Below are 18,499 nucleotides of genomic sequence, written 5' to 3'. Positions count from 1 at the left end.
TTTTTATATACAGTGGAACTTTGTTTAACGAGCATAATTCATTACAGAGTCGTACTCGTAATGTGAAACACTCGTAAAGCTAAACAATTTTTTTCATAGAAATTAATGTAAAATACAATACGCATTCCATGCCGAAAAAATGCTGAAATGTTTTATGTATACTGTTTACTCAAAAAAAATTGTACAATATACACTGTTAATCATCATCATCTTTTCTTCTAGTGCAGAATGAACTATCCTGGAATGAGAATTTGATTTGCAGAAACCAAAAAAAAACTAAAAAATCACAGCTAATATGTTTGATAAACACTTCAAATGATATGCCAAATTCTTGAGTTATGTAAGAGCTATAATTAAATATCAGAAATGAATTAATTTGACTAGAGGTAGGAAACATAACTGCCATCTCATATGAAATTTAATAATTATAAATACAGTCAAACCTGTTTTTATGCTCTCTTTTTATGTGCGATTTTTATTTGTGCGATTTTTTTAATGCGAATTTTTAATTTGTGCGGTATAGTTGGCGACTAGTCTCGTGCGATTCGTCATGTCTTACGTTGACTTATTATAGCTAAATAAACTTATTATAGCATAAATGAACTTATTATAGTAATATTATTGCATGAATATGCGAAAAATGAAATAATTTACTTTTTAAGTCAACAAAACACCACCTGGACAAAAATATGTAAAACAGACGATAGACCAGACGATGCAGTCAAGTGCTGACATCTGTTGTCAATAAATTCTATTTCGTACGGTTTTGAGTTATTTTCTATGTGAGACTTTTTTTATGCGGTCCCTGTTGACCGCATAAAAAAATATTTTTTAATTGTGTTGCGAAAACTATTTTTTACAGCCATTCGTGAAGTTTCGTGAGATTTTTTTTTATGCGTTTTTTTTAATGTGGTCCCTATCCCCCGCATAAAAACAGGTTTGACTGTAGTTCATTTTTAGTTCAGACATTTCTAAAATTTAATTTGGAATCAGTCATTAAATTTAATGACCCAAGAATTTGGCGTGTTTATTATATAACGGGCTATGGTTGTTGATGTTTATAAGTAATATGTGTGATCACAAGCACCACTAAAATGCTAGTGGATTGAGTGATAAACACAGACTTATGGAGCATGCCACATGCGCACACTTTGGAATTTCCCCTCTCCTTGTCACTCGTTATGCGAAACATTGCTCGTTATGTGAAATACTTGTTGTGCGAGGTTTCACTGTACTTACACTCCCATCTAAAAAATAAGCACAAAAGTGAAAATTGGGTACAGATCAGAAACTAATGCAGCAATTTATTTCAAATTTTACATAAAATAGGATTCTGCCTGTTATTTGCATACAAAAAAAGGACAAAATGACAGGATAAACTTGCAAATGGGAAATGTTTGTTGATAAGAAGTATGGTCGCCTCTTACACTAATGCAGACTGCACAACGATGATTTGTGCCAGTTATCGGATGATCAATGACTTCATGAGGCAGATATCCTCACTGCCGTATGACAGCTTGTCAGAGCTCTCGAGTACTCTTTATCTTATCTTTATTTATTCCCGATACTGCCAGAGCATAATCAGGTTAAGTACAGAGATGTATATATTTACATATTCATTGATGTATAATTACAGAGAGATAATGTACAAAGAGTATGACAATAGAGAAAATGGTATGAACAGATGATGAGATGACTGATACAATTGAACCGATATGATAATTAGCTTGAGTAGAACAACATGTACAGTAAAGTTTTTTAAAAAAATGGTACGACTTAAACTGCCGTGAATATAAAATAATAATAATATTTTTACAGATATATGACAAATAATGATATATACAATAATGGGCAGTGAGCAAATGGAGATAGTCCAATGACATAGACTTAATTCATAGTATCACATGTGCTCAGTCATTAAGTTTTTGAATGCTGTGTATGTGTCACTATTCTTAAGAAGGATGTGAAGATCACATGGCCAATTAATACCTCTCTGCCTAAGAGTAAGGGCAAGCTCATGCCTAATATCCTCAGTCATTAGACATGTATATGTAGTGCTCAATCCCATCACAGCATTTACAGATGGTACAGATGTCCGTTGCTGATTTGCCAAACCTCTGCAGGTAGGCCCCGAATCTCCCATGCCCAGTGAAGAATTGGGAGGTTTCACAGTCTGGATTCACCCAGTAGTGAAAAAGGTTGTCATGATTAGATGGAAAGAAGTTCCTGGCAACGTCATTGTAGCTATCCTGTCTGTGTCAGAGATCTAAGATGTAGTTGGAGCTTAAGGAGAGAGACAGGAAGCATTGAATACTTGAAAGGGCCAGAGGTACCAGTTGTAGCAGCTTCCCTGGCAAGTAAGTCTGCATGCTCGTTACAGAGGACACCCCGATGACCCCTCACCCATTCGAGGGATTAGGAATTCTCAGCACAGGGTATATGGTTTAGAATCTTTCTAACCAGAGGGTGAAGATTGTTGGGATTCCTGAGTGTATTGATTGCTGAAGCACTATCAGAGCAGACAGTAACTCTACTTTCAGTAAGATTGGTTTCACACCATTGAAAAGCTATGTAAATGGCACAGAGTTCTGCCTGGAATATAGAGCAGTCAGGATGAAGACTGCCAGAGCTGATAAATTTCCTCCTCATTGGCAAAAATAACAAAGGCCGAGCCTGTGCCCTCTGCATTCTTTGAACCATCCATTAAGATTTTATAATCAGCAGCAACTGCAAAGGATGTGTCAAACTCTTGTCTCACTGCTGGATGAGGGAGAATGGTAAACAGGACATCTGTCTTATAGGTGCCTTCAGTATAGGTGTAGAGTTCATAATGATGTCATGGTCTTTCTTGACAAGATAAGAACTAGCAATGTTCCTCAAATGAAGATTCAGAGGTTTCTGACTGATGACCTGAAGTGAATAATTTGAGGCAGTAGAATACACTCTGGTGAGCCTGAAAAGAGCCCTACACTGAGCAGATTGAACACAGTGGTTTCCCAGACAGCCACAGCATATGACATAATGGGAATGAAGACCACATTGTAAATACAGTTGAGAGCAACATGATTTTTAGCAATACTTTGTAAGTTATTGAAAATAAGAGTGGTTTTATCAGTAATCTGATGGATGTGGAGACTCCAAGAGAGAGTATGCTTGAGAACAACACCCAGAAACTTCAAGCAAGGGACAATGCAAATGGATCGACCTTGAATCCTGATGCATGGAGTGTGAGAGTATGATTTAGTAAAGACGATAACTTTAATTCCAACAAGACCAAACTGGAACTTATTGCATCTGCCTTACTCGCTGACCGCAGGAAGGACAGCGGCAGCCCTAGTCTTGAGCTTATGCCTCAAGTTGCCAGGAATAAAGAGGAAAGCATCATCAGCATAAGCCAGAGTATAAACATGCTCTCCAAAGTCAGTGTAAAGAAAGTCATTTAAAAGATACACCATAGGAGAGGGTCACAAGTAGAACCCTGAGGGCAGTTATGCTCCAAATGATGGAAAAAAGTGTTAGGACCTGATCTTAAGGTGGCCTCTCTGTTGGAGGGAAAATCCCTGGTTAGGTGAACCTGCTCCATTTCAGCCTGTGTCGAATGAGAGGCCACCAGGCTGAATTAAAAGCATTCTTCAGGTCAATACTGATACTCAGAACATATTTGAATGATGAAAGGAGTTCATATACTTTGGATGCAAGAGCCATCAAAGCATCAATAGTGCCACACTGTCTTCACACTTCTCAATTTGGTTTAGAAGATACCCAGTAGATTCCAAATGCCAGGTAAGTCTGTTACACAAAAGTTTGTCAAGGACTTTACCCAAGGCAGACAAAAGTGAGATGTGGAGGTTGCTAGTGGTTGGTGGATGAGAACTCTGGAGGAGTTTGGTGAGAAGATACAGCTTTCCCGAAACTATACCATACTCGCTCTGAGATTCAGATCTGGTGAATATGCTGGCTGCTGCAGTCATCGGATTCCCTCTGCCATTAGGTAATTGGGAGTCGTGGATGGCCGAATGTTGTCACCCTAAGAACAAATTCAGAACTGATTGCACCCCGCATAAAGTCTAACATACGAGTTAAGGATTTCATCCCGATATCTTTGGCCCATGTCAGTACCACAACAGAAGACATGAAGATCAGTATGTTTGCTTAAGGAAATCCCAGTCCACATGAGGATGTCACCGAACAATGTTAATTGGTTGATATCCCGGTACCGGTTCGTCTCTATACAGGCTCACCAATGGCCAAGTGGTCCTGTTCCCCGAACACTGGGAGTTCAATCGTAGATTCTCACTTGGCCAGGACCAGCTGGCCACGTGGAGTTTTCTCCATGTCTGTAACACTTGAATAGGGGCCAGTTACCCTTAAAAAGATCTCCCAGAAAGCATTCCCCCTAGGCAGATTGCCCAAGTGTTGCATTGCGATAACTTAACTAAGCAACAAACTATCTACACAAAAATTTGTCCTTCTGACCATAAAGCAAATCGTGGAACAGTCCTGTTCACTGATGATTTAAGTGACATGTTCCCGATACCACTGTAAACAGACTGCTCTGTGTGGACAACAGAAGAGGAACATTTGGCCTTCCCGCATAAAAGTCACGTGCATGCCATCTCCTTCTGTAGTCACAGAGTTGGTTCTCCCAATAGCTGCAATAAGGTGAAACGTAAAGCAGATGCCATTGCCTGCCTATTGCATCTGACCAATAATGCCAAGTAGCATTTTTTGGAAGACGTAACTCGTAGCAACCGAAGCCCAGCCTTTTGTTTACTGTTCTGGCAATTTAGAATGGGGTGCAGAGGCAAAATCCAGAATGGTGGACTCTGAAGAATCAAATGGCTTCTCCAATAGATCAACAAGATCATAACCTATCTGCGGCTAGCAGTCTTTGAGCATCACCAAAACATCTTTGGGTCACGGTGAGATTCCAAAATAGCCAGTTTGTTGGCTGTGCCTACATAATCGAAGTATGAAAGCATGAGACAAAACACCCGTTTTTATCTATGGCTCTGTCTGAAATACACAAATCAACCCAATGTATATTTTACACATTTTGACAATATCGTATTGCACCCAAAGTACTCAATGGAAGATGAGGTTATGACTCGGTCGTTATAAGGACCGAGTCGTAACCTCAGTTTTACCAAGTAATGGGAAAAAGGAAGTGAATTTCTTAGCTATACTCAAAATATTTCTTGCATATTTAAGTTTTTAAAAAATGTGACTTATAAACTGTGCCAAAATAATAATAGTAACATATCAATATTTTCTTAATGACAAATTGCACTCATTAAATTTTTTCCTCTCTCCGCCCTGTTGGCATTAAGAGTGTCTTTTTTGGCCAGCCCATTTGGGTCAGGCCAGGCCCTATTTCACACTATGACTGACTGATCTGACCCGATCAATCCGATAATCGGACCGACTAGTAGTAAAAGCATTGACATTGAGTACAATTATATATCGGTGGCTGATTCGTAAGGACCAATTGGAATGCGTGTTACAGATCAAAACACTAGCCAATCATTGTAAGTTTTTCAATGTAAACACAAAACATATCATACAGCCGTGGATATTTTCTTATTTATCAGTGCTTCTGAGAAGTCTGTACTGTACCTTTTGCCATTTTCTATTGCAATGTAGGTTGGATAAATCCAAACTCTGGCTTTAGCTTCAAAGCGCTCATTGGCTGTAGCTCACCGACTGTTCTGACCTGACTACAAATTATTTAACTTTTTAAATCTGTCTGACAGGAATGACGAGTCGGTTGACGGACTGCTATTGCTACGGCAACACAACTTGGAGTCGGTCCAGTTGGTCATAGTGTAAAATAGCCCTTATCTGGACAGACCACCGCCCCGACAATTCCAGGACTTTTCCCACCTGTCTGGATTCGTCCTCTGGTCCCCGGATCGGCGGCAGTAAAGAGGCCGGAATTTAAGACGATTTCGGCGTAACATGGCAATCAGTGCTAATTTATCATTTTGTTTCTCAACGACGCCGGGCATGCTTGGCGCTTCAATTTTTAAATCCATTTGAATTAATTTTGAAGTTTTAAATTAATCAACACTCCTTTGCTCACGTCTCGGCTGCCCAGTGGAAATAATAAGTGCAGATGCATTGGTCCGGCTGGGTTAATGTTTACCGTACTACATTATTATTATTATTAAAATGCTGCCATATAATAATAATTCTATGTTCACATACTTTGTCTAAATTGCACGGCACTACGGTGAAGTGTCCTCTTGCGGTGGAATTTCAAAAATGTAGTTACAAATATGTGCACAAAAAATTTAGAAAAAATTTCTTATATTATCACTTTTGATGACTTTTTTTTTTGTAGAAAATCTATTAGAGCAGAGAAAAATTAAAATAAGCCATTTTCACAATGTTACTCAAAATATCCAAAAATATACAGCTTTAAATATGTCTTTTCTGATACATTTTTAAATAAAAATATTAATGCAAATATTCATTAATAATAATCCTGTAATTGTGCAATGTCGTTTCGTTCACTCGTCTCTTACACATTCCCAAAATTGGTGGATGCTTTTGGGTGGAGCCGCTAAGTCGGACGACCGACATTTAAGAAGGGACTGGACATGTTTGATCGGGTCAAGCTGCGATCAAAGTGGCCACTCAAGCAGGCTAATACTGTATTTCATGACATTGCCTTCCCAGATGTATGTTTTGGATTATCTTGTTGATAAATGAAAGAGCTCCTATCAATGTGGTAATAATCGACAGATTGTAGCAGATAATTGTCAAGTATCTTGGTATAAATAATGCTATCCATTCTATTAGGTATCGAACATAGCATTTCCGGGTCCAAAATAAATAGGGTCCCAGATCGTAAGACCACCACCCTGCCAAATTCAACATCACTCGGTTATAGACTCGAGTTGATGTAATCCGTACCCATTTTTACCCATCCAAACCGATTCCATTCACTTTGGATTCATCCGACTGTACAATCCCCTTCCAATCTGCTAAGGTCCAGTCTTTATAGTGTTTGGCAAAATTGATGTTTCTGTTTACGTAATTTGTTAAGTAGGCTTCTTGGGCTTTCAGATTGTTACCTTTTAGGCATGTGCAGATAGTCAAAGTACTCACTTATATTCCTAAGCCCCTCTTGTGATAATGTATGGCAACGTGCACTCGTTATCAAATGTTTTGTGTTTTGGTGCCGAATGCTTTCTTCCCAACTCAATTAAATTTTTTTCATATGGTAGCTCACTATTTTTTTGTTCTGCCGACACTCGAATGCCCAACATCAACTAATGCTGTTTTCTCAACAGAAAAATTTCTTCCGTGGGTCCACAATACCGAATTTCTTCACTGGAAAGCTGCTTTGTGACGATGCATAGCTAGCAGCAGCTCCTCTGCATATTTATATGCTAATATCTACGTAATAAGCATGAAATTACATTTTTTAATGATGTTATAACAATTTATGAGTCAAAATCCTCCCAACACAACAAGCAGAATTTATACGTCGTAGATATTTTAAAACTGAAAATTATTATTATAATCACGTAATAGCAAAAGATTAAAATAATCTTACAGCCAATTTATTTTTTTTTTTTTTTACTTTTGCATATTGTTGCATATTGAATAGTTTCTGCTATTTTTCTATTCCCACCCACAGCTGCCACCAGTGAAATGTAAACAACGTGACTAAGAATTGTGGATGAGGCTGTGGATATCTTTTAAACTTTATATTAACAATGGTTTGATATTGCTCTGTGTCCCAGTGCAAATGGGGAGATTATTATAATGAACAGGAAATTCTTAGAAAGCAAATTAAGAAGAGTAGATTTTGAAGTTAACAATTGGAAAATGTGTAATGAGTCGATGATTTCTCGGCAGTTGAATAAAGTTTATCAGCGTAAGCTGTGACTTTATATATATAAAGCACTAATATTTTTCTCGATGTGTCTTAGTTTTACTGCTCATTTTGTTGTTTAAAAAATTTTAGTAATTTACAAACCTACTTCCAGCTTTTTACAAAGGAATGATGATATTTTTATTCAAGCAAATTTGTAAAAAGATGTAAAAGTGACAGAATACCCAAATAGCCTTTAAAATGCAGTCCAATTTACTTATGTACCAAACGTCTTCGGTCAAATTAACTGACCTTCGTCAGGATCGAAATCAAAATTTTTGCCAAACGGAAAATTCTAAAATGTTTTTAAATCCTAAAAACCTTCGCAGATTTGATTGCGTAAGTCCATTTATTTATTTAAACTTGTACAGCCGCCGCTTTCTGTGCCGATGCAATTTTATATGATTCCAGAAAATTTATAGTTTGCCCTTTAATACTGTACCTATGCCAGGCTTCTGTATATTTTAATGTTGTAGCTTGCAACCTTTTGTATAACTTCCACATTTCCCCATTTGATTGAAACCTCCGTTGGATCCACGATTGCGTAATTTGCTAAAGCCGTGACTGGTTGTTCATATCTTATATTCCTTTTCTGTTCTTTCAATCTTTCAGTTAACGATCGTTTTGTGGCTCCTATATAATATAGTTCCTTTTGCAGTTTCTTATCATGCAATGATATTCAGTATACACCTGGAACCAGGCTCCTGTCTAAGGGTGTTTTGTTATTTCTTAACATCTGAAATATTGTTGGGTTCCTCTTATAAGCTAGTTTTTTATTGTTCACTATTCCTATTTTGTTGTAGATGCTTCTTAACGGTGCCACGTATTCCATTGTAGTAAACTCTTCCTCTTTTCCTTATGCTCCTTGTCTCCTTTTTCTGCTTTATGTATTAAGGCTTTAATTTTACTTTGCTTTACTCCTACCTACCTTGCAGATCCAACGAAGGTTTCAATCAAATGGGAAAGTTATACAAAAAGGTTGCAAGCCTACGACATCTAAAATATATAGAAGCCTGGCATATTCATAAGTACAGTATTAAAGGGCAAACTATAAATTTTCGGGAATCGTATGAAATCGCATCGGCACAGAAAGTGGCGGCTGTACAAGTTTAAATGAACAAATGGACTTATGCTATCAAATCTGCAAAGGTTTTTAGGATTTAAAAACATTTTAGAATTTTCCATTTGGCAAAAATTTTGTTCGATCCCGACAAAGGTCAGTTAATTTGACCGAAAACGTTTGGTACATAAATAAATTGGACTGCATTTTAAAGGCTATTTGGGTATTTTGGTTTATTATAGTAAGTGCAGTTAGAGATTTAGTAAAAATGACAGGTAAGTAATATCAATATTGAAAGCAAAACATCCTAAGCAGGTTTATTAACTTTGATGACAGCAACTTTTTTATCAGAACTTGAAAGGACGAGTGACATTCCTGAAGACCTAAAATGACATTTGAATTTAAGCATAATTAACTGTTGTACAAAGAAACACAAGTATTAACTGTTAAAATTTGTTAATTACTGTATGTTCCATATCTAATTAGATATGGAACATACAGTAATTAACAAATTTTATTACACAGGATCAGTTTTACACAAATTCTTTATAATTCATTGTGCTAGTAAGATTAACAGTTAAATAGATAACTAAACCAGCTCCTCAAATCTCCAAAAATCTTAAAAGTTGATCTTAAGTTAATACCTACTTAATCTTTACTAAACCAGGCAAGTAAGTAGGTACATAAATAACAAACCAAGCTTTTAGATTTAATAAGAGACTACAGATGAAAATTGATAAACCATTTATGAGTTTTCGTTGCCGAACAGGTAAAAACTAAAAATTGTTATATCCATTTGTGACCAATTATCTAAGCATTCAAATGTAGATTATCTAGCAGATAAGCTACAATAGAGAATTGAATTACAAATTTAAGTAAATGAAAGACTAACAAACTTACAGATTACTACATTGGTTGCCAGACAAGATTCGTTCACATTGGACAACCACTGATAATTTTTACTTGTCTTAACAAGTTATTACCAATGTCATTTATCAAACGGCAATATGCAAACTCAAAATTATGGCCAAAATAGCACCGGCAACAATGGGTGGTTTTACTTTGTAGAGAATTACGGTGTGCACCGTGTGCTTGTTTGGTGAATATTGTAATTTTCTAGACTTACATGCTACAGTAACTACCAAAAAAAACCTTACATTATATTTATCATCATTAGTGCAGTCTTCAAAAGTAGTATCTGTAATTTTGTAAACAAGTAAATTATAACTTGGACAAAACACAGGTGGCCAAGCAGTTCCACTCCCTGAAAACTGGGAGTTTGGTTGTTGGTTGGCGAATGGCCAGGACGGGCCGGCCACGTGAAGTCATCTGGGTTTTCTCCATGTCTGTAATGCACGAATAGGAGCCAGTTACCCTTAAAAAGAACTCCCGGAAGGCATTCTCCAAGGCAGCTCGCACAAGTGTTGCATTGCCACAAGTTAACTGTGTTTTGTTGTAGATGTTATGGATACTTAAGCAATCTCTGTTTTCACTTTACTCACTAGAGGCGTTACTGCTTGCCGTGGGTGACGATAGCACGTTCAAACTTAGGGAGGATTTTGACACTTATGTATATACCAGACATGGGCAAATGCAGCTCTTGGAAAGTGTTAAAATAGTAAAAATAATAAAAAGCAGAAATTATTTCCACAATTTTGTGAAAATATGTTTATTTAAAAAATTCAATATTTATATTATATAATAAAATGACAGTACAGAACTGCGGCTCCCATGCATTTTGCAAAACCTACATTTCGGCTCCCACTGAACTCTTGCTTGCCCACTCCTGGTATATACCAATAGACAACCCGAGATATCTGCCAAATAAAGAGTGCCTTGCCAAGAAATTCCACAGATGTGCCATTCTCCAAACATTACAGTTTATTGGAAATAAAATGTTCATCAAAACTTCATTAATTATAAAAGCATTTCCAAGATGGAGAAATAAAAGTAAAGCGTCCATGCTTTTCTTCTAACTGTGTCTTTTTTTCCCATTCTGAAAGTATTATCCGTGTGGTGTATTGCTGTAAGAATTACATCCCACCACACTACAAATATTTCGTTTTTTTTTATTCATTAATGGAGTTGACTGAGCTGTTTGTAACTACAAGTTCACAATTTTACCGCAAGAGGTCACCATCAGTATGCAAAACTTGCAGGAAGCCTATTCCCGGTGCTTTTTAAAAATCGAATACCAAATCCACCCAATCCCGCCTGGAAATCCATAAACCGAGAGTGGCACCGGAAAGGACCTTGGCCTCTGATTTATACCAAACTTCCGATTGTTTACAGAAAGTGGCGGCGGAAGCCATCATCGCGGCAGCCTCCAAGAAAGACAAGTGCACCAGCATCGTCTCCATGGGCACAGGCATCCTCAAGAAGCTGTACCAGTCCAAGAACGATAACATCAAAATCCGTGCCTTGGTGGTACGTACTTTTTTTTGTCCCAGGTGCCGACGGCCCGCCTAACTTTCTCTTTCCGCAGGGTCTGTGCAAGCTAGGTTCCCTGGGTGGAACTGATGCTTCCCTCCGCCCCTTTGCTGAAGGTTCCAGTTTGAAATTGGCCACCTGCTGTCGAAAGTGAGTCATCCCTTTCCTTCTCCGTGCAGCCATTTTGTTTCTTGTATCAAAGTGCACTTGTGCTGTCTGACAGGTTCCTGATCAACCCAGCCAAAGACAGGGATATCAGGAAGTGGGCGGCTGAGGGACTCTCCTACCTGACGCTGGACGCAGATGTCAAAGAGGACCTGATCGACGACGCCCCTGCCATTCGAGCCCTGATCGAACTGGCCCAGGTGAGACCCCTCTCTCCCACTCTATGTCTCCCAGACTGTTTACTAACGAGAGGCTTTCTTTCAGACTGGCGACCTGTCCGTGCTGTATGGAGTGGTCACCACCTTTGTCAACCTAACCAACAGCTACGACAAACAAGAGATTCTTCCGGAATTGGTGGAACTGGCCAAGTTTGCCAAGCAGCACGTTCCCGAGGACCATCCTCTGGTCGGTCTGCCGACAAGTTGTGGTGGGAAAACCGACGGCACGTCTTCCTCCTTCCCAATGACGTCCCATCCCTTTCTCGAGTGCGAGAATTACTCCCCCCCCCTTGATGGAAGTTTGGACTGTCTTCTACATGATTAATCGGAAAGAAGTTTTACCAGACTTTTTGTAAACTGGGATTATTGTGCACGTACCCGAAATTTATTCCCATTTGTATTAAAAACTGTGGAATAAGCATTCGCGTCAACTCGGTTGTAGTCCTCACTTTTAATTTTAATCCCATCTGTAACAGGAGTGTCCCGGTTTTCCCACAAAACTTGTTCGACTTACGTATTTCAAGTAATTCTAATTAAATTAATTTTGCTTTTCTGGAGTAGATACTGCCCGAGGCCGATTTCGCCCTCCGACCGACCGACTGATAAAACCATTGGCGCATTAGCAGTCCAAACACCGGCCAATCAGTTTGTTTTCCTAATTTTTTTTAATCTGCCCAATTTTGTGGATTATGTCTTAGTTTATCAATAGTGGTGGCAGTCACTGACTGACTACATATGTGGGAATCAGAGTTGTCGTTTTTTGGGAGTCGATTTTACCTAAAGTAACTCCAAATATCTCATTCAAAAGAAAATTCCAAGATTTTCTGTAAAGCGTTGGCTGAAATATAAGTGACCGAAAAGTGCAAAAAATTGTCAAAACCTGTATTTTCTTTTTCTTCGTCTGGCACTGAAGACTCTCGTAGAGAAGAAACTACCGGGTCTAGAAAGCTCAAATTTTAAACTTGAGCCTTTCTGTTAAGGGTCAGGTGTTGGCCAAACTTTTCGGTCAATAGGTCAAAGTTCACAGGGACTTCCCATAGACCTATTTTGGTTTTATGGCTTAATTTTATGCTTATAAGGATAAACTTGTGCGGAAATGAATGAATTTCATTCAAAATATTACTCGGAATAAGAAAAGCTCAAATTTATGCCAGTTAAAATATAACAATTTTTCTAAATGGCATATCAAAAGAGTCGGTGGCTGAGTGCTGACCAAAGGGTATGTCACCATCTTATATCTCAATGTAACAATAAATTATTAAACAAAGACAATTGATATCCCCAACAAACATTTCTGACATGTAAAAAAGATTTACCAAGAAAAAATTGCAAGTATTTGCTTAATGCAATTCTTTTATGTAGATTTCCTAAAAAGTAAATTTTGCTATCTTTTCTCATTTACATCAATAATGTTTATACTAAAATCAGGTGCATTTCCTGTATGAAACATAAGCATTGGCAGAAGAAATGGGGTAGGAAGGAAAACCTTCCAAAATTAGAAATTCAATTTCAATTATTCAATTCAATTATTTATTTTAAGGTGCAAATGCACATACCCTGGCCCTGCTTTATAGCATTACCATTTCCAAAATTAGAAATACAAAGTTTCATTTGACTAATTTGATAGTTTGTCGGTCGTAGTGCGATATGGGCCTAACGCCAGGCATCTGTCTGTTTTTACCGCCATGACATTTTGAGACTAGGCTAGAAGAAACAAAGATGACAGTTAATTTGAATGTTTCCCTTTTGTTTTGCCCGCCAGCCAAAATTTCACTTTTGCCTTCTAACGGGACTTTCACTTGACTGTCGGCCTGGCCTGGCCCGATGCCTGGGATATTTTGAGGCGGGGTGGCACTGAAGGATTTGCCGGCGGTGGGATTAATATGCTTGGCTTTCATAACCGAAAGAAAGCACCCTGAACTTGCCTGGGTTTGATTATGTAATAAATCATGCAGGATGCCCGAGAACACGTGGAGAGAAGAATACGAGTGTTGGCGCAGTCAGGAGTGACTGCAGCTTTGGTCAGTCTGTCCAAGACGGAGAGCAAGAGCAGCCGAGAAATGATCTCCAGGTAAGACCCCAGAAGAGAGAATCTCAGCCTCAGAACCACACCTGACCACTGTCCTTTTTACTTCAGGGTGTTCAATGCCATCTGCGAATTCAAAGAGCTGCGAGGCCTGGTTGTGCAGCAGGGCGGAACCAAGGTGGGTTGTTATTACTCTTCTTGCTTGGCCCATTCTAGTCCAACTCCTCAATTGCTCCTCCTCTTTCACAGGCTCTGCTGAGTTTGGCCTTGGAAGGAACCCAGACGGGGAAGAAGGAGGCTGCCCAGGCACTGGCCAGGATTGGCATCACCATTAATCCCCAGGTGGCTTTTCCCGGTCAGAGGGTAAGATGCCTCTTTTTCCTCTTTTTAACACATTAACCCTGGGAAAAGGTCTTAATTTTTAAGGCCTCCGCGAATTAGGCAATGCCATTGCTTTGGACGTGACACCGAAGAAAATTTTTACCATCGTGTGACCATTTGGCAAATTTGCCACTGGTGTAATCACTCATGATGTAGTTCTATAGAACTGACCAACATTTCATCTACTCTACAAACTCGTTTGGTAGTTTTTGTAAAGTGACGACAAAGACTTGCATCAGCAAAATAGTAACGAAATCAAGTACCCAATAAATTTATAGATTTCAATAAAATATTGTTACTTTATGAAAACCTATCAAACAGCTCTGTTTCATAATCCCAGAGTAGTCAAGACTGGCCTAAGGCTCCTTTCTGGCCAATTTTCAAATGTGCAAAAAACACCAAACTTCTTGGATGTGACATTGAGTGGATGATGGGTGGGCAATAATCGAACTACTTTGCTTGAATGTTGCCAAGTTTGTGGCGTCCATTCCCACCCATCTTGGTTATAATTTCAAAATCCTCCATCTCTTTGGTTTCCTTTATTTCGGATTGTCCCTCCAAAATGGAGGCCACTAACTTGGCAGAAAAAATATACTGGAGACTTTTTACAGTAATTTTCGTATAGGCCAAGACTAGTAGCATAAAAACCCTGGCCATAAATAATTTGAATCACATGACCTATTTGCCTTTGCGCTCGGATGGTGATGGGGATCTGGTTCTGCTACCCAAGTTTTTACTTCAAGTAAAAACTTGGCTAGTGGAACTGGACCATCTGCCAAGTTAGAATATAATCCTTGTCCTTATATCAGTATTGATACAAGGACAAGGATTATATTCTCCCATTTTTTTTTCTGTAGTAAAAATAATATCTTTACTTTCATATATTAATTTTATTATTGTATTATTAAGATATTATACTGCATGTATATGCTTAGCTTATTTTTTATTACATACTTGTCTAAATTGAAGGATTTTCCTATGGCCATTCATAACACTGGCATCCCTTCTTATAATCGGGATGTCTTGTCGTAGCTACGTGGATGTTTTCCAGATCTATTCTAGGTCCTTTCTAATTAGCCATTAGAACCTACACAAAAGCACCTTTTCCACCAGTTTTTGCACCGTGTCACCCAGATGTAGGCTATACCATTTTACGGATGTATTGGCATCGATTGGCTTTATGCTGGTTTTACCGCCTGCTCCGGCATAAACTATCGCGTGATTAAAAGTATTTATGGCCGGCGTTTTTATGACAGTGGAGTCTTGGCCTTAGTAATTTCTTTTGAAAAATGTGCAGTGTTTGGAAGTGGTGAGACCTCTCAGGGACCTTCTCAACCCGGAATGCTCTGGCCTGCAGAACTTTGAAGCCCTGTTAGCCCTGACCAATCTGGCACAAGCGGACGAAGACGTCAGGTAAGGGTAATTTCCCCATTTTAGTTATCGTCGTCATCCGACATCTCACCTGCCTCCCTTTTTCTTTGGACAAGGAGTCAGATTGTCAAAGACCATGGGATGTCTGAAATCGACCAGTACATGTACGAGACTCACGAGGAACTGAAGCGGGCGGCGGTCCAGTGTACTGCCAATATCATCACCCACCCCGAGGTAAGAGCCCCCTCCCTGAGGTTAACGAGTGGAATCCAGCGGAAAGCAGACAACTGGCAATGTCTTCTCTTTCAGGTGTGCAGACAGTACGAGTTTCCCAATGACAGGGTCAAGTACTTGGTGCTGTTGTGCGAAGACGACGACCTGGACACAGCTAAGGCTGCAGCTGGGGCGCTGGCCATGTTGACATCCGTCAGCAAGAAATCGTGCAAGAGAGTCTTCGACGTAAGTCCTCGTACTAGAATAGAACCGATCTTAAATTAGTGCAGACCAGGTATTCTGGTGTCCGTCTTTAATTTTTCTTTTAACCTAACTGGAATGACATTCTGACCTGCAGAGGTTGAGTGCATGGTTGGTACTTAGCCGTAAGGGTGCGACTATGCAGTAGTGAATCTATAGCCAGCAATATAGTTCTGGCAAAGAAAAACTGTGCACGTGCAAGAAACACAAAATCTGGTCAGCCAGAGTAAATTTCTGGTTCTGGAAAATCTGACAGGGTTAGATATTTATCGCCGAATACTGTGCGTGCACATTGGCATGAGTAGACAATAACTTCTCATATCTCGTTTACTGTATACAGACTATAAAAAAAATTTTTTTTATAAACTATAGATATATAAAGTATGTTTTATTAACAAACTAGCAGATGACCCTGGCATTGCTCAGGCAAGTAAGTTAGTTCTCCATGAGAATTAACTTACTTGATGATAAAAGTAACCATTTTATTCAAGCAAGGTTAAATTCTAAAATCTAAAAAACTTGTTTGGGACATTATATTTCGAATTTGTTTATTTTGGATTTATTGTTTTTGGGCTAACCGAAAGGTGGAAATGATTAAAATATTTATTAATTTCCAAAAATGTATACTATATGTGCCACTATTTACTTTCCTTCTTTATTATTTACACTTTATACTGACTAAAACTAACTCCCTCCTTCTCCTCCTCTTCCCTTGGAGTGGAATTTCCAAAAATTCTTCTTAATGTGCATTCTCATGGCGTACCCTACTAAAACATAGTTAAAAATAAAAAATCGCATACAGTAGAAGCTGAGTTTTTTTTATGATAAGCCTTAATCCTCTCCCTCTCTCGTGGGGAAAATTTCGAAAAATCCCTTCTTAGTGTACATTCTCATGACATATCTAAACTGTGTACCAAATTTCAACTGTTTGGGCTCTGCTCTTATTATTATCATCATTATCAACCCATCTCAATTATAAGATGATAATAAATTTCTTTATTCTTTTGCTGTTTTCAGAGAGGAAGAACACCGTATTTTCATTTTTTAACGAGTTCATTATGATGAAAGCCCAATAACAAAAGTATTTTCTTTGCTGGTAGTACGCATCGTAGTCGAACCGCTTTGATGTTTACTTTCAAATGTTGCAATAATTCACACTTCTCTGTGACCAGTTTGATGCCACTTTACACCGACATCGGTGAATGAGAGAATCATACTGTACTTAATGAGAGCAAGAAACATCGTCACCTATTCTCACTTGCTGGTGTCTGCATAGTCGCACCCTAAGGGAGAGGAGAATACGGATGTACCCAGTCGAGCATCCTCTCTCAACCTGCCGTTCCATTTGAAAATGGAAGTAACACATCTCATTTCCTTTTCTCGTTTTAAAGCTAAACCCAGTACTGGCACGTGGAAACCTTTGACGAAATGAAAAACGTGGCCTTTGCCGACAGAATACCGAGTGGAAAGTATCCACTTCTGCCAAAAATACACGCAGTCGACTTACCACGAGTTAGAATTAATGCTCCGGAGCAAGCATTAATTCTAAATTATGCCGCAACTGGATTTGTGTCAGTTTTGGACGGTAGTCGGGAGCTGTTTGGCCCTATCCGAAGAGTAAATAGCATGTTTATTGTACCGTCAATGTTGTCCAACTCGTCATATGTTAAATAAAACAGAACGTAGCAAGTATGGTTTAAAATATAGTCACAGAAAAAGTTGAAACTGTACGATTCACGACATACCGGTACAACACTTGCACTTTATAATTTGTAATTATTAGCAGAAATGAGAATAAATTAAATTTAGGATAAGGCTATTTATACATACAGTATGTATGCACTATTATTACAATTAATATTTTGATAATAATTACACAATTAAAAATAATTATAGTTTCATTTATTAATTTTCAGTTACAATGTTGTTCAATAAAGTAAATTTCCTTACCTATATTTTCATAATTTATTGATTAAAGTAGATTGGTAGGTATACCAATAAAATAAATACATTTTTTATTCACAGTGTATTTTAATTTTTTTTTGTAAAAAGTGGTCTGCTTAGTCTTTCTCTTCAGACATCCTTTGGATTTAATTTTAGTTTTTATTTGATTGATTTGAACAGGGCTCGTTATTAGACCAAATTTGTTCTTTGGGTTCTTCTGGTTCAGTTGTACTAAGCACACTACTCTCATGTTCAAAAAGAGAAATTCCTTTTCTTGCATTGCTTTCTATTTTAATTCCTCTACATATTTATTGAAGGTTTGCATTCCATAATTACACAAAATATCGGCAATATTTTTAGTTATCGCCAGTGCCGTATTAAATTTTTTCCTAGCCGATATTATTTTGTTGGGACGATCAAAATCAACAGTAAAAGTTTCATTTTCAATATGATCGTCGATGTCTACATTTACATCATCTGTATCCATACTTAGTGCATTTTCAATTGAAATAATATATCTTGCACGAAAGCAAGTTTTTGAAAAT

General features: G+C 38.2%; 1 protein-coding gene across 1 annotated transcript in view; it reads left to right on the top strand.

Annotated features, from left to right (window-relative positions):
• The window catches only part of LOC136988056 (protein unc-45 homolog B-like), a 97,401-nt gene that overhangs the window by 75,554 nt on the left and 3,348 nt on the right, over nucleotides 1–18,499 (top strand). Inside the window, 10 exon segments of the mRNA XM_067285849.1 lie at nucleotides 11,238–11,372; nucleotides 11,431–11,525; nucleotides 11,599–11,740; nucleotides 11,805–11,945; nucleotides 13,714–13,829; nucleotides 13,896–13,962; nucleotides 14,034–14,147; nucleotides 15,463–15,578; nucleotides 15,653–15,770; nucleotides 15,846–15,995. Of these exon segments, the coding sequence (XP_067141950.1) occupies nucleotides 11,238–11,372; nucleotides 11,431–11,525; nucleotides 11,599–11,740; nucleotides 11,805–11,945; nucleotides 13,714–13,829; nucleotides 13,896–13,962; nucleotides 14,034–14,147; nucleotides 15,463–15,578; nucleotides 15,653–15,770; nucleotides 15,846–15,995 (1,194 nt within the window).

Source organism: Centruroides vittatus, unplaced genomic scaffold (assembly GCF_030686945.1).
Source record: "Centruroides vittatus isolate TY-2023 unplaced genomic scaffold, ASM3068694v2 scaffold_3046, whole genome shotgun sequence".
NCBI lineage: Eukaryota > Metazoa > Arthropoda > Arachnida > Scorpiones > Buthidae > Centruroides > Centruroides vittatus.
This window is presented reverse-complemented; position numbering and strand designations above follow the sequence as displayed.